General features: G+C 45.6%; 1 protein-coding gene across 1 annotated transcript in view; it reads left to right on the top strand.

Annotated features, from left to right (window-relative positions):
- The window catches only part of LOC144668716 (glutamate receptor ionotropic, delta-1-like), a 621,802-nt gene that overhangs the window by 406,799 nt on the left and 191,697 nt on the right, over positions 1-23,306 (top strand). The window contains exon 4 of the mRNA XM_078531049.1: positions 10,334-10,539. Within this exon, the coding sequence (XP_078387175.1) occupies positions 10,334-10,539 (206 nt within the window). The remainder of the gene's footprint in view (positions 1-10,333; positions 10,540-23,306) is intronic.

The raw sequence follows: 23,306 nt of genomic DNA, 5'->3' as shown, positions 1-23,306 counted from the left end.
TTGCCTGTTGCATTTCGAGTCTCTCGAGGTCAAGAACAGTAGGGGTTTAGATTCAGAGTAAAGCTCCAGCACTGCTTATTCCTGATAGCTGGGGATAGAGCAACAACTCTAATTTCACATCAAGGTGGTCAAGGCCAGATATTACATCAGGAGTGGCGATGTGTATCACGGTTACACCTTCTTCATATTCATGAGTCGGGCGTGAAGCCGTTGTGTGTTCTGTGGTCTGTTCTGGGTGACCACAGGGGAGTTTTTAATTTTCCAATTGTGCGTTAGGTATCCACGCCTGCCATGGTTTGTATGGACGCTGGTTTAGTGATGCCCATGAACCTCGTGGGAGGTCAAAATCAGGGACCTCCTGTGTTCACGAGGTGTTTGTTGGTGACCATTCATTTTCCCAAGCTCCTTCGGTGCCGAAATTGCAATGCCGAAGGTTGTGCGCACGGGTCCAAAAGGGTTCACACGACTTCAGGCGGAGATGAGGGACATGGGTGAGGTCCTGGTGGAGGGGGAGATGTTTGTTTATCTCAAACAAAAACAGAAAATGCTGGAAAATCCAAGCAGGTCTAACAGCATCTGTGGAGAGAAAAGCTGTTAATGTTTTGAGTCGGAGTGACTTCTTCAGAGCTTGATGTTTAACTCAGTGTGCTGAGCTTCATGGAGGGGTCTCTGTGTCACAGCAGATGGGTGGAGGGGGCTGGTGAGGGGTTGGGGGAGTGTTGCCATGTGTACCAGCACGAATAGCCAGGACATTGGAGTCGACTTGAAGGTTCCAGTGATATATCTCGTGGTGCTAATAGACTCAGGATGTTGTATTATGTTGTGAGTGCTGTATATTATACCAAGTTCTTAAGTCAGCCAGGCCAGCTCATATTGTCCCTGAACAGTTCCAGAGTTAATCAGTCAGCTGAATATGGAACAGTTATGTAGAAGGATGCTATCAACTCCAGTTTAGATAAGTTATAGCTTTGGTGAGAGCATTTGATTCTCTGAAAAGTGAAAATAGTTTTGTTCCTTAGCAGTGACATCCCTCACATTAATGAGCCAAACATCAGCCACCATGTACAACATCAATAAAATATAGTGCATCATGCTTATACTTAATAAACAAGAAATTTAACAGTTTTAAGGAAAAGGATCAGTACATTTGGTGTTTCCTCGAAACAAATATGTTTAAAGAAGTATAAATAAATAAATAAACAGGAAGTACTGCAAGCCCCTACATCCCCATTGGTTGATGAGAGAGACATTTTATTAGATCAGGAGATGATGCAACATTGACTCTCTAACCTGCTCTTTCGCTGTGTGATATCGCAACCCTGCATTCTTCCACCTCTGTAACATTGTCTGACTTCGCCCTGTCTCAGCCCATCAGTTGTTGAAACTGTCACCCGTGTCTTTGTTACCTGTAGACTCAGCTATTCCAATGCATTCCCAGCTGCTCTCCTGCGTTCTACCCTCCATTAACACAAGGTCATCCAAAAGTCTCCTGCCCATGTCTTAACTCAAACCAAGTCCTGTTCAGCTGTCACTCCTGTGCTTACCGACCTACATTGGTTCCCTGTCAAGCGGTGTCTTGATTTTAAAATTCTCATCCTTTTTAAAAAGGGCTCCATGGCCTCATCCCTCTCTAACTCTGTAATCTTCCCCCGGTCACACAACCCCCTGAAATATCTGTGCCCATCTAATCCTGGCCTCTTGACATCCTCGATTTTAGTTGCTCTGCCATTGTTGGCTGGTCAGTGGTCTCAGCCCTAAGCTCTGGAATTCTCTCCCTTCTCCGCTCTACCTCACTTTCCCCCTTTAAGATACTTCTTCAAACCCACCTCTTTGACCAAGTTTTTGGTCATCTGATCTGGTGTTTCCTTATGCGATTCTCTCATATTTTGTTTAATGATGTTCCTGTGAAGTGATGTGCGACTTGCTGCGTATTTCCTAGATGTTCTGATTTATTAAAGGCCAAGGCTGATAGCAACTCTGCAGTGGATCACAATCTCAGCCTCTATTTGGTACCATTCTAGATCAGGCGCATTCCTTGGATGATCACCCTTACTTAAGGTTGAGAAATACAGGCCTCACAGACGCTTAAATCAGTTCTTCAGACCCATCTAACTCTCCCCAAAAGAAAGGAACCACCAGAGAATATTACTGCCCTCCAGATAGCCCTTTTAATACTTTTTAGCCAGATTATAACAACCCGGATATGGTAAGGGTCAAGGCATAACTCCTCAACAATGTAACTGACTCCTGAAGAGTGTACGGAGATGGGATCTGGAGTCTGGATTTGGTAGACTAAATCAGATAATATACTTTCTAAATTATATAAAAGTTTATTAAAGAGCCAAACGTGCAATTCACTTTTGATGGTAATTGCCACATTGATAGTTATAGGAAAAGTATAATCTTGTTTCTATGAGAGAATCCAAGTCTTATTAATGTTGCAGAGAGATATTTAAGATATCCATCAATATTTAAAATTTAAAATAAGTATTTATCTTAAACCGCCCCCAAGTAGAAAGCTACTGGGTTTAGCAAGATACCTCTATCCCCAGTAAGGGGAGAACGATCATCACTACACCACGGGCAGAACCGTCAGGTCCTATTGATGGCAGGCGTCATGATGGGCGTCAGCAGATAATATGGCCGCAAGGCTTCATGCAGTCGTGAAACCAGTTTGCGATCGTCTGTGTTTTCCGCTGCTGCATGTCGGGAGCCTAATTTCAATACTTTAGCATCTCATTATAAGCCCTGCTCACTGGAATCAGCCCAGCACCAAATTTATCACCCACATTGGCACGACCTCACAATGAGATGCTTCACGACTGCCTTTAAAAGGCGTGCACCTGGCGAGCTGAACTTCGAGGTGAGTGCACATCACCCTGCGCAGCGCTCATGAGCATCGCCCGTAGGACATCAAGGAAGAGGCGCCACGCGTTCAGGGGGAGTGGGGCACCGGCTAGTCGTTTTCTCCCGGCTGCGGCGAGGGCTCCAGTGCGGGTCAGGCCGGGGGTGTGGGGGGAAGTCAGCACAGACTGAGGGAAGTACACGAGCACAGGGAAGGGCTGGGGTGAGCATTCTTCCGCAGCTGAGACTGTTCTGCTGCAGCTCCACTTGGAGTCGGAGCCTCTGGAGCTTTTCTGCCCACTCAAGCAACGCAAAACAATAAAAGGGCCACCAAATGCTCCAGAACTTTTCACCCCTCGGGTGCAGACTGTAAATTAATGAGTGTTTAGGGGGCAGCAGGACAATTGGCCAATTGGACAGGTTGTGAAATCCCCTTGCGAAAGTTGGGCCATGGCACAGTCACTGGGGAAGGTGCTCAGACCCCTACAATGTCTCTATTAAGGTTTGGACCAGTATCCCTCATGGTTCAAGCTAACAACGCAGCCTCGCAGTGTGGGTTAGGAGAATGCCTGTGCCTGGGCTGAGAGCACAGCGTGCAGTCCAGTGGCCAGAGCTGCCGTAACTCGGTCAAGTGGAGTGAGGTGGAAGTGGGTGGGGTCTCGGACAGCCATGAAGCCCACTACACACTGGCCAGAATTCTCTTGCATGCGTGGAGGAGCCTTCAGATTTAACCATGAGATTTCTTAGGACACATATGCAAACCCACGTGTCTCTCTGTTTGATCCTGCAGGAGGAGAACATCAGGATCATGGAGCCTGGCGATTTAGCGGTGAGCCTCATGGCTGACAGGGAGCAGAGAAGAAGAAGAGGAGTGTGGAGGAGATGTCTGGCTTGGCAAAGGGAGGAGCACCTCCCTCAAGATGAAGGGGCCGGAGGGTCTGCTGACCCACAGCTGGAGACACAGAGAGTCATCGCCCGTAGGCACTTCGCTAGACCCAGGGTCTATAGACAGAATTTGTCATTCCTGCAGATGACTGAGGACCAGTGTTGCTGAAGACTGCACATGTCTAGGGAACTGGTCAGTCACATATGCCACCTGCTGCAGGATTTGGTGCCACGGGGACATGGAGGGACATCCACTGCCAATGGCCAGGAAAGTGACCGTGGTGCTCAATTTTTATGCCAGTGGCTATTTCCAGGGCTCCACAGGTGACCTGCAGGATTTCACAAGCCTCCATGTGGAAGTATATCCAGGAGGTCATGGGCGCCATCTTTGCGAAGGCACGGAACTTTGTGCATTTCGACTGGGATCAGGAAAGCCAGGAAGCAAGAGCGCTGGGATTTGTGCAGATCTCTGGTTTTCCACAGATGCAGAGTGCCATCGACTACACGCACATGAAACTTACATCTCCGTGCCAACAAGCAGTGAACTACGTCAACTGCAAGGGCCCTTGTTCACTGAATGTTCAGCTGGTGTGAGACCACCACAAACACATCCTGCAGGTCTGCGCACGATTCCCAGGGAGCGTCCATGACTCTGATATCCTTAGGTCTCAGATCCCTGACATCTTCCAGGGTCCAGAGAGGCTGCAGAGTTGGCTCCTCGGGGACAAGGGCTACTCGCAGAGGCTATGGCTGATGACACCCCTGCGGCGGCTTCAGACTGCAGCAGAGCGACGGTAAAACGAGGCTCATACCATGACCTGAACCTTAATGCAGCAAACGATAGGCACCTTGAAAGTGACAGGTTTGGTGGAGTGCTGCGATAGGGTCCACCGAGAGTGTTGTGCATCATCGTCGCTTGCTGCACGCTACACAACCTGGTGCTGCAACGGGGGAGGACCTGGCTGTGGAGGAGATGGAAGAGCTGCACGTCTCCTCCGATGAGGAGGATGTCGAAGGGGATGATGGTGATGAGGCCATCGCACTGGCCAGTGAGGCAGGCAATCAGGAGGTCTCATAGCCGCAGGATTCGCGGTGGATGATGATGAGATGCAGTGAGGACAGTCCTGACATCCTCACCTTGCATCTGTGAATGTTTGACTCCTGTGTGGCTGATGGCAGTGCACATACTCTCGGTGCTCAGGCTCATGTCATGGAGACACAGCAAAGGCCCTATTGGTCGCTAGGTTCCAGGAGGATGATGATGACATGTAGTGAGGACACTCCATAGATCTTCACATAGGCTCTGTGAATATTTGACTCCTGTCTGGCTGAGGGCAGCTCACTTGTGCTCTGTGATCAGGGTCATATCATAGAGACACAGCCAGGAAACTTTAAATGCACCTGATCCTTTGTCAGCCTTCAGCACCTGTCCCCTTCAGGAGCACAGTGTCACCAGACACAGGTGCTGGTGAGATAGGGGCCAGCCCCACCTTAAAGGTGCTGAGAGCACACAGAGAGAATGACGGAGCCATGTAATACCTGCCCACGGCATTCTGGCAACAATGACAACACCATCGAGGTGCAGGCATCAGTAATGTGTCCATTGAGTGTGAGGCTGGACCACCACTTTGGTCTGAAGGCTACACCAAAGCACAGGGAAGAGGCCCTGGACTGAGACACCTGCCTTTATCTTGTGCAGGAACCAAGCTTTCACATCGGAGTGACAGGGACACTGTTCATTCAAACAAGGAACCATAAACAAGGAGACATTCTTGGAGATTATTGACAATAGTGAACATTATGTACAAGTGATTAACACCCGTGCCCAGGCTGTGCAACTAGAGGTGTCAGCTGTGGCTCAGTTCATAGCACCCTCGCCTTTGAATCAGAGGGTTGTGGGTTCATGTCCCACTCCCGGAAACCAAGAACTGTGATTGTACTCGAAAGAGTTGCAATCTGTGACTGTTGATAACTCGAAAGAATTTTTAGAGGTGTCAGCTGTGGCTCAGTTCATAGCACCCTCACCTTTGAGTCAGAAGGTTGTGGGTTCATGTCCCACTCCAGGACTTTGAACAAAAAAAAAAGTCAAGAACTGTGAATGTACTCGAAAGAGTTACATCTTCTTAACTTCCTAACCCTGCCGCTACGTCTTGGTGCTCCCTGGACATCCACATCCTGGGATGACCTTGGCGGGCGTCCTCTGGAGGGCCAAGACCTGGGGGGCCCTGGCCCGCTTTGGGTGTCCTGCTGTGTGGCAGTGGCACCCTCCCTGGCCTGTGGAACTGGAGCTGTGGGGGCTCACGGGAAGAGGGGATTTGGATCAGCTGGACATTCCCGGAGTCACCTGAGTGGATGGGCCCAGAGTGTGCTCCTCCCTGTGGGTGCCCAAAGGCCCCTGGCTGACTCCTTGAGGAGATGGGGGAGCTGGAATGAGTTTGAGCTGCCCCACACCCCATTCGCGTCGACACTGTTGGAGGCCGACTGTGATGTCAGCGCTGGAGTCCAGTCCACGCAGCAGTGCAGGACCGATACCCTGGACCAGGGTCTCCATGGCAGCCATCATTCTGCCAGTGTTGACCTCGATGTGCCGCCACACCGGCGCCATCACCTCAGACTGAAGGCGGACAGGCTCCTTTGTCGTGCTCTGCAATCTGAGGAGTGCAGCAGACATTCCTTCCTAACGTTCCTGGGAATGTCTTTGCAGCTCCACCAACTGATTGAGGACCGAGTCTAGAGTGTCATCATCTGACTCGGACTCAGCAGATTCCTTGCCTCCAGCAGCCCCCAGAGTGCCGCTCTTGGTGCCAGAGTGCCAACCAAGGATGCCCCTGCCTCCACCTGCTGTGGAGCAGATTGTGCGCTGTGCTCACCAGATTGTGATCCCGAGGCTGCTCTACATCTGGGTCCCGCCAAGGTGTGTGTCGCTGCGCTGTAGAGGGTTTGGGTGAGCGCCATGACGGCTCTTCAAAGGTGCTGCCCTCAGGGTCCACATCCGAGGTGCTCTTGGTGCTGGAGTTGGGGTCATGGTTGCCTGAGAGTGACGCGCCAGATGTGCCCGGGAGAGTAAGTGGAGATGGTTAGTGCTTGGCAGCCACACTGAGCACAGAGCAGTTGACCCAGAGTAGCATTGAGAGAGGGATGATGTGGTACAGGAGCCTCACGTGGGTGTTTGCCGCCAAACTCACCATTGCAGCAGGAACGTTCGACGTCCTCTCCGGGCAGCTCCAATGCTCAACTCTCGAATGGAGTGAGGCCCCTGATGTCCAGCACTCCACCCTCGGTCTGGGACCTCTTCCAGTGATTGTGCGCAATCTTCTCCTGCATAAAGACAGATGGACAGAGTGTGAGCAAGGCGTATGCCAGGCCAAATGAGAAGGATGCCAGGCAAACATGTGTGCTGAGCGGAGCCATGGACGGGATGAGGAGGCGGTCTCCAGAGGAGATGAGGCCCAATGGAGATGTGAGGGTTTGTGTGAGAGAGTGACTGGTGATGTCCCTTGAGCTGGCAGTGAGTGAGATGCCAGTGAATGTGTGATGGGCTTGTGAGTGAGTGAGTTGAAATTGATGAGATGCTTGACTTACCCTGGCAGCACAGATGAGATTATTCATCTGTTTTTTTTGTACTGGATGGCTGACCTCTTGTGTGCAGCGTTGGCACTGACCACCTCTGCCACTGCCTCCCAAGCCGAAGTGGTGAGGCTGATGGTCCTTCTGCAGCCAGGGCTGGGGTAGAGGACATTGCAGCAGGCTTCCACAGCGTCCAGAAGGTGTCCCGGGGACGTGCCACTGAATCGGGTGCTGCAAACCTCCTGGCCTTGGGGCCATGTCTTCACCGGAGCAGTCCTGGGCTGCAAGCATTGAGAAGCGTGTGCGCGGGTGCATTTTAAATATGTCTCCCAGCGTGAGGAAGCGGTGAGGTAATGGTGTGGTGGGCCAATCGGAGGCTGCCGCTAACAATCCGGCCTGTTTCCTGTGACTGCATAACTTACGAGGTGAGAAGGGGACGATACGTTATGAAAACCCGCCATTGCGGCCGGCGGGTAGGACGTCTTTTCTCATGCCCGCAGTGCAAACCTGGGACGATTCCACCCAATATCAACTATACCTTTACCTTGAGCAACGCTGGAGTGAATCCAACAAATCTAAAAATTCTACTGTGCAGTTCCAATAAAAGGACTAAACCAGCAGGAAGCATGCTGAGCCCTCATGCTGGACAACATTTATATGTTTTCCTTAACATCGTTCATTTTAATCAACATCCTTCAAGCAAACAGCGGACTTAGAGGCGCAGATCATGGTCATTATACTCAATGTCCAGGATTCAGCTGACAAGTTATTTGGGGGCACCCTTAAGGTTATCCGTTGTTAGATTGTAGTACCTTACAATTTATCAGGGCCTTGCTGAGGTGTGGTCGAGGCAGTTTCTGTTTTTTTTTTTCAGAACTGCCGTGTGTTAGAGGGTGTGCTATGCTCTATGCCACAAGATGTTGGTGTCCTTGAGCACGCAGTTATGCCCAGACATGTTTATATATTTCTAAACCTTTGCCCAACAGATGAACTCTGCTTTTAATTTGGAATCCTTGCTTCATAGGAGAATCACTTTTTTTTGAATATTATAACTCTTTATTGATAGCTGCATTCCTTCAGAGTTTGAGCTGAGGTCTGGACGAATCAGCCAAACTGAACTACTCCGGCGATTTTAATAAAAAATAGTGACATATTTAAGCCACTCTGATCTTTACAGTTGTGATGAATCTAAATATACAGGTCACACATAGCTGCAGTTAGAATGGTTTAAGATTCACACATATTTTGCGAGACTGAGCAAAATGATTTACACAGTGCGACTGGAGTAAGGAAGGAACATTGGTCTAATGAACTGATTGCTGTACAGAAGGGTCACACTGCAGCATCCGAATGCTTGAGACATCTCAAAATTAAACTGCTGTTGTATAAACTCGGTGTAATCCTGTGGGGGTTGTGCAATGTGACTCAGATTCCTGAATATCTATGAATGAATCCCTTTCTATTCTGTTTAGGAACTGTGGAGCTTTTAAAACACATCAGTGAATAAACAGCATTATACTCGCATAAAGCAGTGGCAGACATGGGGACTCTCCAATTAACAAAGTGCACACGCAATGCACTTCTGCTACATTCCTCCTTGTGGTGTTATGTTTTTACCCATTTCAAGTTAATTTAAAAATAATAATGTTTATAACTCCTCTGACTGTTATTTTAATATAGATGTTAAGATGTCCAAATTTTAATTGCATAGCTGGTCGAATGATACGACTGCACAAAGCTCCCTGGTTTCAGTAGAGCAGGGACCAGTGGGGAAAACTTCAATCAAAGCTCCACGTGGAAACCAGGGATGATGGCAATCTGTATGCTCCTGAAAGGAGAGATTATCATGGAATGTGCCTGATCCTTTTTCACAGTCTGAGTAGAGATGGCTGGGATTTATTCTCTGTGGTCCTTGCATCTTTATCAGTCCTTGCTTGAGTTGTATCGTGTTCGGCCTTCAATCTTCCTCAAGAAACCACTTAATTGACTAGCTCAGTTTAAATATGTGTATCAATTAAAGAGGAAGCCCAATTTAAAGGTGGCTCAACTGTCCTTGATAAATTAGTGATAAATGTTACAGGCATTCACGACTCGCAAGCTACAGGAACCAAGCGCTCAGCGATGGGCAGGATTCAGTCTCATAACGATGCCTTGTCCCTCAAGGAATCATGTAAACTAATCACCTTGTAGTCAATTCTGTTTGAAACATACTGGTCCCTTTTAATAGAGGCTGCTGACTGACCGAGCACTGAGATGATATTTTGCAATCAGTGGGAGGCAGCTTAAAAAGAAAAGTACAATGGCAACGGGGGAATATTGGCATATCTGACATAAAGGTCTCCTGTGGCTGAGCAAAGGAGTGTAGAAATCTTAATAACCAGCCTGAGACCAAAGCTCTAAGCAACTGCTCAATGGTTAACATTTTAACTGGATTCCACAGAGATCAGTGTTGAACTTTCGATTAACATCTACCTCCCTATCTCTTTTCTTCTCTCACTCCTTTCTCTTTGTATATTTCTTTCCATCTCTTTCTTTCTGTCTCACTATGTATCTCCCTCTCGATCTCTCTACGTCTCTCTTCCTTTCCCTCTTTCTTTCTTACTTCTCTTCTCTCTCTCTCTCTCTCTCTGATTACCCAGGCTGCTGCTCTATTTCCAGTGAGAGAATGAACTCAAACTATCTCCAAGTTGAGTCAAATCAAGCAGCCACTTCAGGAGGTGAATTAGCAAATACCATGGAGCAGGTGGTATGCTGAGCTGCCCATTTAGGAGATGCCACCTTGAAAACATGCCCGAATAGGGAACATTGCTACCTGATGGCTGTGTGACTGTTGAAGTAAATGGTAAAGGAGAAATATAAACTTCTCATGAATAAGATTGGTTGAGGAGTTTCTAAGTTAAGGGCCGTGGTCAGGATTAAGATTCCAGAGGCTGCATGTTGGCCCAGGCATGGTCCATTTATTTCTCTCTCTTAAAAGTTTGCTTTACAATTTTCACAACATAATCGCAACAACTTTTCCTGTGATTTGTGTTGTCAGATATTCGAGGATTGCAAGGGTTCCTGGACCAAGCCTCCCGCCAGGGGTTAGACATGTCACTGCAGAGAATTGACCAGAACATCAGCCAGATCTTTGCTAGCCTCTTCACCACGATGAAAACGGAGGAGTTGAACCGTTACCGGGATACGCTGCGTCGGGCCATCCTTCTGCTGAGCCCGCGCGGAGCTCAGGCATTCATCAATGAGGTCAGTGGTCAATACAACTTAAAGGTGGATCTGGGGGGAAGGCAGGGGTGGGTGGTGGGGTGGGGGGGGAGAGGAGAGTTGAAAAGGACAAATGTGTGTCGGTGCCAAAACAGTCAGAATTGCCTGAGTTCCTGATTTTAAATGTTCTATTTCTCTCAATGTTGTGCTCAAAAGCCTCGCAGTCTTTACGATTCAAGAAATTGTCAAATGTGAAATTCAAAACTTTCTAAAAGTAAGCAAACAGCCAACCCATCAGCCAGATTACCCACCCAGAGGCCAAGCCTTTACCTGATAGGCAATAGTTTCAAAAAGTGTCAACTTCTTGAGTGTCTCTGTCTGTTAGTGAGATATTTCTATATGTGTTATTTTATGTATTAATTTTAATGTACTAAAATTAATAAAAGCTGTTATAAAGCTGGATGTTATCAGTGTCCTTGTGGAACCTTGTGTTTTTGGATGATGTCACTGGGGAAAGCAAGTAGCTGAGAGGTGGTAGGGATCCAAGGATAGATTCATGGTGAACTCCAGAGTTTAATGGTGTAGGGGTGGGAAGTGAAGCCATCGCAGTTGTTTCTCTGACTTTGATTGGACAAATGAGAATAGGAACAGGTGAGGGCTATCCCATCCACCTGGATGCCAGGGGAGGCATTGGAGTAGGATGTTGTGGTTGACCATGACAGACACTGCAGAAGGATGAGCGGGAATAATTTACCATGGTTACAGTCACACAGGATGTCATTTATATGGATTAGGGCAGTATAAGTAATGCGGCAGAGCAGAAATCTAACTGTAGAGGTTCAGACGTGGAGTTGTGGGAAAGATGGGCACAGATTTTGGAAGAAGCAACACATTTAAGGACTATGGAGAAGGAAGGTAGGAAGGTTGGAGATGCAGCATCTAATTACAGGCAGAATGATTTTTTTAAGTAATTCTTTTGTATACAGGCATTGCCAACAAAGGCACCATTTATTGCTCAACCCTATTTACCCTTCAGAAGATGGTGGTGAGCCGCTGCCTTGAACTACTGCAGTTTGTGTGGCGTGGGTACACCCATGGTGCTGTTGGGAAGGGAGTTCCAGGATTTAGACCCGACAAGGTAGAGGTCTTCCCATGGGTCTGGTGGCTTCTCTTTCTAAGTTATGAATGTTACTGGTTTAGAAGGTGCTATTGAAGAAGCCTTGGCCAGTTGCTGTGGTGCATCTTGTATAGGGTACACACTGCTGTCCGGTGCTGCAGTGCTGGGGGGACTGATTGTTCAAGGTGGTGAATGGGATACTGATTAAACGGTTACTTTGGCCTGAATGGTGACGAGCTCCTTGAGTATTGCTGGAGCTGTACCTGTCCAGGCAAGTGGAGCATATTCCATCAGATTCCTGAATTGTGCCTTGAATGTGGTGGAGAGTTGTTGGGGAGTCAGGAGGTGAGCCATTCACCAAAGAATTACCCAGCCTCAGTCCTGCTCTTATAGCCACAGCATTAATGTGACTGGTTCAGTTGAGTTTCTGGTCAATGGCGACCCCCAGGACATTGGTGGTGGGGGATTCAATGATACTGCCATTGAATGTCAGGACAAAGTAGTTAGACTTTCTCATTGCAGATGGTTGTTGCCTGGAGCTTTTTAGTGTGTGTTCTTTGTCACTTATCAGTCCAAGCTGTATCTTCCTGTATGTGGGTACAGACTGCTTCATTAGCTGAAGAGTTACAAATGGTATTGAACACTATACAATCACCAATGAATCTCCCCGCTTCTTACTTTTGTTGTAGGGAAGGTCATTGATGGAGCAGCTGAAGATGGTTCAGACTACTGCACTGCCCTGAGGAACTCACCTCCTGCAGTCCTGTTCTGGGGCTGAGATGATTGGCCTCTAGCAACCACAACCATCTCACTTTTTACTAGGTATGACCCTAGCCAGTAGAGAATTTTCTCCCTGATTTCCATCGATTTCAATTTTACTAGGGCTGCTTGATGCCACACTCAGTCAAATGCTGCCTAGATGGCAAGAGCAGTCGTTCTCATCTCACCTCTGGAATTCTGCTCTTTTGGCCATGTTTAGATCAGCCTGTAATGGGGTCTGGAGCCCAAACATTGGTGAGCGGGTTATTGGTGAGTAAGTGCTGTTTCTTAGCACTGTCAACGATACCTTCCATCGCTTTACTGAAGATTGAGAGTAGACTGATTGGGCCATTAATTGGTCAGATTGGATTTGCCCTGTTTTTTGTGGACAAGGCATACCCGGGCAATTTCCCACATTGCCAGTGTTGTAGCTGGACTAGAACAACTTGGCTAGGGGGTGTGGCTAGTTCTGGAGCACCAGCCTCCAGTGCCCTTGCCGGAATGTTGCCAGGGCCCATAGCTTTTCCTGTATCCAGGCGCTCAGCCATTTTGTGACATCACACTGAGTGACTCAAATTGGCTGAAGACTGGTCTATGTGATTGTGAGGATCTCGGGAGGAAGCCAAGATGGAGCACCCACTAATACCGTTGCCTGAAGATGGTTGCAACCTTTTTAGCATTGTCTTTTGTATTGATGTGGTGCATTATGCCATCCTTGAGAATTTGTGGAGCCTGCTCCTTCCATTAGTTGCTTAGTTGTCTGGATTTGACAGGACTGCACAACTTTAATTTGATCTATTGTTGTGAGATTGCTTGACTCTGACTATTGCATGCTCCTTTTGTTGTTTAGCACATAGGTAATCCTGTTTTGTATGTCCACCAGGTTGACAGCTCTGAAGAAGAGTCATAATGACTCGAAATGTTAACTCTGTTTCTATCTCCACAGATCCTGCCAGGCCTGCTGAGTTTTTCCAGCATTTTCTGTTTTTATTTAAGATTTCCAGCATTGACAGTAGCTTTCATTTTTAAGTATGCCTGGTGCTCCGTTGGTATGCCCTCTTACACTTGTTATTGAACAAAGGTTGCTCCCCAGCTTGATGGTAATGGTAGAGTGAGGAATGTGGCAGGAGATAAGGTTACAGATTGTGCTGGATCACAATTCTGCTGCTGTTGTTGCCCACAGTACCTCAGGACTACCTCGTTTTGAGCTGTTAGATCTGTTCCGAATCTATCTCAATTAGCAGTAGTAGTACACTTCATAACATGGTGAATGGTGTCTTCAGTGTGAAGACGGGACTTTGTCTTCATAAGAACTGTTCGATGGTCACTCTTACCAATATTGTAATCGACTGATTCATCTGAGGCAGATAGATTGGTGAGGCTGAAGTCAAGTGTGATTTTCCCTTTTGTTGGTTCCCTCACCGCAGACCCAGCCTAGCAGCTATGTCCTTTAGGACTCGGCCAACTCAGTCAGTAGTGGTGCTACTGAGCCACTCTTGGTGATGGACATTGAAGTCCGCCACCCAGAGTACATTCTGCACCATTGCCACCCTCAGTGCTTCCTCCAAGTGGTGTTCAACATGGAGAAGCATTGATTCATCAGCTGAGGGAGGGTGGTGCGTGGTAATCAGCAGGAGGTTTCCTTGCCCATGTTTGACCTGATGCAATGAGATGACTTAGGAATCCAGCATCAATACTGTCCCTGGGTCACTCCCACCTGACTGTTTGCCACTGCGTTGCCACCTCTCTTGGATCTGTCTTGCCGCTGGGACAGGACATACCCAGGGATGGTGATAGAGGAGTCTGGGCCATGGACTGAAAGGTGATTATAATCTATGTTAAGCTGTTGCTTGTCTAGTCTGTAGGACAGCTCTCCCAATTTTGGCACAAGACTCCAGGAGTTGATGAGGACGGCTTTGCAGGATCAACTGTGTTATGACCGGTCCCCGGGTGAGGTGCCCCAATTTGTTATGATCTTGGATAAGAGACCCCAAATTGTTAACTTCCTGAATGAGATCTCAATTTTGTTTTACTCCCAGGTGAGGAGGAATGGTTTGGCTCCTTTATTCAACCCCCTCAGTTGGTCACAACAATGTTAATTTAAAAATGATCCCTTCCCCCATGGATACCTTTTCCCAGCCCAAATGTATTTATGTTTTAGAAAGAGCCAATTTAACCAGGCTTTCTTGAGTAAAAGAAAGGGTAAGTTTATTAGTTACTAAAACCTGAAAATAAAATAATAAAAACACAAGACACAAACACACACACACACACACACACACACACACACACCAGAAATGAGAAGTTGAGTTCAAAAATAAAAAAGTTAAAAAAGATATGCGAATCAGTCTTTGGCTTGTCCGTGAGGTGGTTAAACATTGTGGTCGTTAAGTTTGGTGATTCCGGTAGAGCTGGTTTTGGCAGTTGAGCTGTTGGTTTGGAGACACTTGGTTCTGCAGGTTAGCTGAAGGAGTTGCCCTGTTTCTTTTTTGATTGTGGCTTTGTTGACTTGCCTCTAGCCAGAGAGAGAGAGAGATAGATAGGCTTTTACCTGCAGGCTGCAGGGATGCCAAGTTGCTGTTATCCTGATGTGACCCTCATAGTACCCACTAGCACACCCGAACTAGAATGTACAAATCAGGTTTACAGCTTCCCTTTCAACCTATTCCCTTGTGTATTCCTGGAAGGGAAAAACAAACAAGTCTTTCGCTTAGAATCTGCTTTCTTTCAACTCAGACCATTTGCACATTATGAGATATAACTCAACTGGAGATGGCTTCTGCCGAGATGTGGCAGTCAGTCTCCATTATCTCCACAACTACAGGAGATTAAAGTTCAGCCTTTTGCATTGCATTTCTTCCTTTCAAGTGTCTGTCTCCGAAGTAGGCCTTGACACCTTTTTAGGTGTGACACCCCTGCTCTCTCTGGACTAGCTGGTCAAGTATAATCTACATAGGAATTTTCCAGCAAGTAGTCACTTTACATTCTCAGCCAGATTTTGCTTCTATGTCTTTTTTAAAAAAACACCTGTCTTCCTTAAAAAAAAAAGTTCAATATGCCCATTAGTAATTCGGGGCTGGATCCACTGTTGTGACAACTGATGGACATAGAAATTTACAGCACGGAAGGAGGCCATTTGGCCCATCGTATTTGAGCTAGCTGTCAAGGAACCATCCAGCCCTGTAGATTATGCCAGTCCAAGTATATATCCAAGTACTTTTTATGTGGTTTGAGGGTTTCTGTCTCTCCCACCCTGTCAGATGGTAACTGATGCCTTGTTATGTCCGAATCCAGTGCTTAGGTCAATGCCAGGTGGTCCTTCTGATTTTATTCTTCTTAGAATTATTTGTAGCTGTTTGATACAACTGAGTGGCTTGCTGGACCATTTCAGAGTCAACCATATTGCTGTGGATCTGGAGTCACATGTAGGCCAGACCAGGTAAAGATGGCAGATTTCCTTCCCTAAAGTGACATTAGTGAACATTATTCCCATATCTGTTGCTGTGTCAATTATGTTGAAGATTGCTGCATCTCTAATTTTAGTCTGATTGTCTCTTAACGCAGTTCATATTTATCATTGTGTTTCTCAGTCCAGTCAGATTAATAACGGGTTAATTTTGAATCTTTCAGTCCAGTCAGAGCGAAAGCTTTGTTATGACAACTGGATTGGTTAATGTGCCTCCGTCCAGTCAGTTTGTTTTACCGTGTTCAATGTTTGATGATTATGAGGACTGAAATCAAATGGTTTATTTACAGTCGCAGCCTGGAGCCGGGTATTTACTTAGATGCACAATTTGTAAAGTCACTGGAGGAAAGACTTATTTGGCTTATTTTTAGGTGGGATCTGCTCAGAATGCTTGGAATGTCCAGAGGCTGAAACCGCTGAGGTTTCCCCCAAACGTAGGGCCTGGGCCTCCCTGATTCATTGCAGTGAGTGATGCACACTGGAAGTGCCCCTCCGGAAGGTTTGTGTCGGAGAGGAGAACAGGAGGGTAGGTGAGAGAGAGATAGAGAGTGGGGGGAACGGGTGGGTGAGTGCACAAGGGGGTGAGCTGGAGAGTAGAGAAGTGGGAGGGTAATGTGTGGAACAGGACAATTTCGAGACCTCACTATTGCTGCGGAGTCTAGAGGAGCAAGTTTGTTCCTCTGAGCTCAACAATATGGTAAGCGCAAAATGTTTCCTTACCTTGTCGTTAGTGACCTCCAGCCACCCATGGGTTAGGCTGTTGCGATGCTGAATAACTCATTAGAACTTGCACACCACAGACCTCACCTAGTATTTGAGCAATTTCAGAGCAGGGGGAAAAATGAGGTATTAGAGCCTTCATTAGCATTGGCTGTCTAGGTATTGGCCTTGGCTGCACAGATGTCCTTGCAGCACAAAGATCCATAAAGGTCCAATTTCGTGCCTAAGAAATGAAGAAGCCTGATCCCGTTTTGTCACCGATGTATTTAGAATATTTAAATCCATGTTTTCCCTTTGCTTTATTCACAATGCTGGGTTGACTTGCTCTTGCAGATTTAGTGAGACTAAATCCGACAGGCGGCAGCAATTAAAACTCTCTCATTTCTTATGATAACCATATTGAAATTTATTGCACACTGGCGAGGAGTAGGTAGTTGCCATTCCAAAGAAAGAATAGGAGATCTTCAGATTGGACAATATGTTAATATAATGAGCCATTATGTCATGTAGATATTCTGGCAGCAGTATTTACCAGCTTGCTGAATAAATGCTGCATTACATCACTGCATATAAATGACAGAGAGCTAAAACATTGTGAGGAACTAGAGATAGTTTAAGTAAGTTATATTTGTATTTTGGGGTGTCAGGAATAAGCTGTAGCTTTAAGTTTAATTTATAAATTTTCTTTATATAAATAAAATAAAATATAAATTTTAAAGGTGAAACCTGGAATCTAGTTTTATTTTAGAGTGGAAACAGCAGATCTAAGCTCTGTTTGTGTACCTGCATTTTTAATGAGTTTTATGACCCTTGAAGTGGAGAGCTAAGTTATCAAGGTGGGTGGTGGGTCAGGGAAGTTAACAAAGTAGGAAAAAAAAACTCTGCTGTTGCCTAGCAACAGGGGTCCCAGAGAAGTACAGACAAAGACAGAGAAAAACAGAAAAAGCAGTCTGAGTTCAGTTGGTCAGTGTGCTCTAAAGTTGAAAGGAGTTGCCAGCAGAAGCAGCATAGGAGAGGGACAGATAGCAAGCCCCAAATTAAAGTTGAAACCAGCTGCCAAGAGGGCAGAAGAGGGGTCCCAAGAAGACCACCTAGTCAAAGGGAATGAACAGGAATCTGGAAAAGGTCTTAAGTGAAGTTAAGAGTGAGGAGCAGAGAAAGGCTCCAAGCTTAAAGGGAGAAGCTGCAGGAGGCAGATTTAAAGCAATATAGGTTTGTGAGAAGCCAGAAGATCCAAGGAGATAGCTGAAGACCTGTAACTCTTTACTATGAGCATGTGAAGCAGTGGTGTCCTGTTAGCATGGCTGCGCATGTGAGAGAGGGTGCATGGAAGGAAGGAATGAATGCATGTGTCAATCCAGGAGAGTTTGAAACCCTGGAGATAGACCCTTGTGGAAGGCAACTGAGAGAAAGCGTTGGTTTGGGAGAAGATGCAGAAGCAGGTTCTTGGAGAATGGAGATTGGAAACCCTCGTGTGAAAGGTGGAGTTCAGTGAGACCAGTTGGCTCAGTGTGACAAGTGTCTGGGGGGAATTGATGAGGGATCCATAGCATTAGTTTGGATTGGCATCCGTCACTTGGTTTCAGAGTGTGGTGTGTCTGACCTCAAGTTGCCTATTGGTTTACATGGGACTGTGTACTTACTGTGAACATTAGAGTATAAGAGAGTTTTTGTAACTCGTGTTATCCTTACGAATCTGTATATATCTGTAAAGGTATAGTTGTGGGTGAAGGAGTATTGTAATATAGTTAATCTTTTCCTGTTTAATAAATGTTTTATTCTTTTGTTAAAAGTTCATCAGCTGACTCCTGTGACTCTGCTCAGTAGCCACCCTCCACGTTTCTAATCAAAAAATAAAAGTTAGGATCTATCAAGCCGGGTTCCACCCTAGGATCTGGCTTGTCCAGTAGTTACAGCAGCTGGGATCATAACAACATCCAACCTGGATTTCAACATTTGGGTCATGGTAATTGGAGCCTAGACTCCTCATCTGATTTTCCTGGTGATATATAACAAATCGCATTTATGTAGCACCTTCAACATCAGAAAATATCCCAAGGCTCCTCACAGCAATCTCAATCAGACATAAATTGACACGAAGCAACACAGGAGATATTAGGACTGGTCCAAAAACTTGGTCAAAGAGGTAGGTTTAAAGGAGTATCTTAAAAGGAGGAGGGAAAGAGGCAAGGAGGTTTCGGAAGAGAGCATCACAGAATTGTTACAGTGCAGTAGGTGGCCATTTGGCCCGTCTGTGGCCCAGACATCTGAAGGCATGGCTGCTAATTGTGGAACGATGAAAATTGGGGATGCACAAGAGGCCAAAATAGAAGGAGTGCAGAGATCTCTGAGGGCTGTAGAGCTTGGGGACTTAGGGACGCCATGGATAGATTTTAAAATTTGATTTGTTGGTGGACCAGGAGCCAATGTAGGTCAGCGGGCAGAGGGATGATGGGTGCACGGGAATTTGTGTCGGTTAGAGGAGAAGAAAATAGTTGTTTACAAACACACCATGATATAAATGCTATCAAAATGCAGAAAATGCTTACTTTTGGTACAACGCATGATACAATCTCTTCTGGTTCTCTTTCTTCCCTAAATACTTTATTCATGAAGATGGACTTTCAAAATAAGCACCAAAAAGAGCACAATTTAAGAGCCCCATTTAAGCGGTTATAATAATAGTGCTCAGTGATGATTTTCTATATGGGTCACCAGAGCTTTTAGTTGTGGTGCATTATCCCTCACCCTCATTCAGTTAGACCTGACTTATTTTATTAATGAGCTTTAATCCCCGTTATTAAAACTGTAAAAGCCACTGATTCATCCAGGGAAGAAAGCTTTCAGCATGCCTGTGTAAGTGGGGATGGGTAGTTAGCCAGAATGTGCACCGAGTGGAAAATTCAATTTATCGACTAGCAGGGTGCAAGTGAGTAGGTAACGTTGATGGAACAGAAAGAGAAAGTAAAACATTGGCTTTTAAGTGAGACGAGCATGTGTTTTCTCCTTATTTCTGCCCTTTGTATGGAACTTTCTCCCTCAGCCATCCTACAGACCAAATGTAGCCCCCACACTCGACCCTTCCCCAATCTCAAAAACACATATTTACCTGAATCCTTTGTTTCCTGTCTGCCAGTGAACAATCTATCTATCTATGCTGCTACATTCCCTACAGTTCTCTAGTAAGCCTTTTAAGAAACTTTATTGGAAGCCTTCTGAAAATCTATATATAGCAGGGAGTCTTTACTTTAAGTGGTGGTTGCATTCCTAAAGATTGCCTTTTCAATTTTAAGTGAAGCTGGGTTTCCCATAAGGTCAGAGTTAGGTCCCTGAGGATAATTTTTTGCCCAGAAAAATCAATGTAAAAATGGAAACACTGTACCATACATGTGCAGCGCTGTGTGTCCATAGCTGAAATAACTTGCAAAATAAGACAAATGAATATAACAGAAATACTGTATAAATGTAAACACAGACATAGAGCAGTACCCCTGTGCAGCAGAGAATTCTTTTAAAAACAGAAGTCCACAGCAGTTCCTCAGGTACGTACTGTGCAAACAGCAGCTTGGAAAAACAAAGTTTACAGTGCAGTATCTGCGCAGTATAGTGGAGAATTCTTCCAAAAAACAAAGTCCACAGAGTTCCTCAACTAGCACAGGATACAGTAAAAAAAAATGTTTAAATGAAATTCAGTTTAGTACAGGGGGGGTACCTGAAAATGCAGCAAAAAAAACGATGTTCTTTGAATGTACAGTACAAATGGTGCCAACACAAGTTACAAGCCAGACTCTACTCACAGAAACAAAAATAAAAATAGCTGGAAAAACTCCGCAGGTCTGGCAGCAGCTGAGGAGAGGAACGCAGTTAACGTTTCGAGTCCGTGTGACTCTTTCCGCTCAACAGAAGCACCGGGTCTGTACGCGTGATGACATCATCACCCCTGTTCGCACCCGTTAAAATGGGGGAACACCGCACTTTAAATGGAGCACAGGCGTTAAAATATAAAGTCCTTGAAAATGAAACCGCTTTAAAAGGGGACACTTAAAACAGGGACTCCCTTATCACTTTGCTTCTTTGGCAAATTGCGCCCAAAGCGCACGTGGAATTGTGCTGGTTAGCATTCCGATTCAAACTCCTGCTACAATTTATTTGCATAATCTCGAATGTGTAATCTTCAATGAATCAGTGCAATTGGGCAGTGTAATAAAATGGAATTGGTTATTTTTTCATTGGAAAGAATCCCTTCCTTGATGTATCTAAGAGTGATGACCTGGTGCAGCCATTAATACAGCTGGCAGTCAATTTATCAGCTAAAATAGCTGTTTTTAATAAGGGTGTCTAATCAACCACCAGTGATTTAAAATCACTGAAGTTGACTTAAAAAAAATACTACACTGAACCATTTAATAATTTCATTTTAATATATGAGAAAGCTTTTAAAATGTTCCAACCAGTGCCTTTGGGCAAAGAGGATGAGTGCAAATGGAAGAGCATCCCCAAACCAGCGCAATCAACAGAATCTCACAGCCAGTTTGTCCCTTCAGGAACCGATCCGGACAAATTGAGACGGCAGATATAAAAGCAAAAAAAACTGCGGATGCTGGAAATCCAAAACAAACATAAAAATACCTGGAAAAACTCAGCAGGTCTGGCAGCATCTGCGGAGGGGAACGCAGTTAACGTTTCGAGTCCGTATGACTCTTCAACAGAACTAAGTAAAAATTGAGACGGCAGCCTGTGTAAAAGATCGTGGAAAACAAACGAACGTAAATGGTTTTGGGTGTAATTCGCCGCCGGTTGAAATTCTTTGATCTTTTGCACCAGTCTGGTCCAACCTGCCAGTCTGTGCTGATTAAACAAGTGGAAACGCATCCCAGAATCTGCTGTTATTCACACTATTAATTAGTCACTTCAAAATACTTAAAATTGTTAAACATAACATGCGCTGACAACTGCATACTAGCTGTCCTTGATTCTCAGTGCGCACTAATTCTCTCTCAAATGATGGATTCAAATAACGTGCCCACAGTTGATATGAGACCACCTGACCTCTGATTCCCTAGACATTCCTTCGCCCCCTGGAACAAAGATGTTGCATTTGTTACTCTCCCCGCCCATCCTGTAATTTGCATATTTAAGCAGGATTGACGATCTGTGCACCAATCCTCTACTCCCAACGCCTTCCACCCAGCATCTGTTGCCTTGAATTGAGTCACTTGCTGTGCTACTTCAGAGAGCAATTAGGAGTCAACCACATTTCTGTAGGGTCTGGAGTTACGTGTTGGCCAGATCAGGTAGGAATGGTAGATTTCCTTCCCTAAAGGACATCAGTGAACCAGATTTTTTTAACATCAGTCGATAGTTTTGTGGTCACCATTACTGAGAATGGCTTTATATTCCAGATTTTTGAGCTTCACACGGACTAAAACTTACTCCTGTGTCCAACATCTGATATTATATGGGAGGATTTACAGACAGAAATTGAGTTTAAATTCCACCAGCTGGCATGGTAGGATTCGAACCCATGCCCCAGGGCATTTCAAAACTCTCCAGATTCTGGAAAGGTCCCAACAGATTGGAAAACCGTAAATGTATCTTCTGTATTCACGAAAGGAGGGAAACAGAAAGCTGGAAACTGGGAGCCAGTCTGTCATTGGGAGAATGCTAGAATCCATTATTAAGAAGGCCGTAACAGGACATTTAGAGAATCATAATGCAATCATGGTTTTGTAAGAGGGAAATAATGTTTGAAAAATATATTAAGAGTTCTTTGAGGATGGAGCAAGCAGGGTGAATAAAGGGGAACCAGTAGATGTAGTGTATTTGGATTTCCAAAACGGCATTCGATAAGGTGTAACATAAAAGATTACTACAGAAGATAAGAGCTCATATTGTTGGGGTGACGTATTAGCACAGATAACCAACAGGAAACAAGAGCAAGGATAAATGAATCATTCTCAGATTGGCAATCTGTAATTAGTGGAAGGCCATAGGGATCAGTGCTGGGGCCTCAACTATTTATGATCTACATTAATGACTTGGATGAAGAGGCCGATTCTCTTGTAGCCAAATTTTCTCATGATGCAAAGATAGGTAGGAAAACAGGCTATGAGGAGAATACAAAGTGTCTATGAAGGGAAATAGATAGGCTAAGTGAATGGGCAAAAGTCTGGCGGATGGAGTATAATTTGGAAAATGTGAGGTTGTCCACTTTAGTAAGAAGAATAGAAAAGCAGAATATTATTTGAATAAAGGCAGACTGCAGAATACTGTGGTACAGAGGGATCTGGGTAACCTGGTACATGAATTGAAAACAGTCAGCATGCAAGTACAGCAAGGAATTAGGAAGGCAAATGGAATGTTGGCCTTTATTGTAAGGGGATGAAGTATAAAAGTAGGCAAATCCTGCTGCAACTGTACAGGGCCTTGGTGAGACTGCGCCTAATGTACTATGTAGATGAAGGACCATCAGTGGTGCCTTGGCAAGATCCTCCAAATATGGGGGCAAGAAATGTGGTCCAACAGCAGCACCCTCTCCCAAGTCAACATGCCCAGCATTGAGACACGGATAATTGAATACCAGTGCGAGGCATGTTATTCATAGGCCTGACACCAGACTCCTGAAGCAGCTTTTCTACTCAGAACTTGGTCATGACAGGACTCTCCCAGAGGACTGTGGGAATGCTTTAGAGATGTCCTCAAAGCATCTCTGAAGAGGTCAAATCCCCGCCGACTCATGGGGGTCCC

The sequence above is a fragment of the Cetorhinus maximus genome, chromosome 27, assembly GCF_964194155.1.
Source record: "Cetorhinus maximus chromosome 27, sCetMax3.hap1.1, whole genome shotgun sequence".
NCBI lineage: Eukaryota > Metazoa > Chordata > Chondrichthyes > Lamniformes > Cetorhinidae > Cetorhinus > Cetorhinus maximus.
This window is presented reverse-complemented; position numbering and strand designations above follow the sequence as displayed.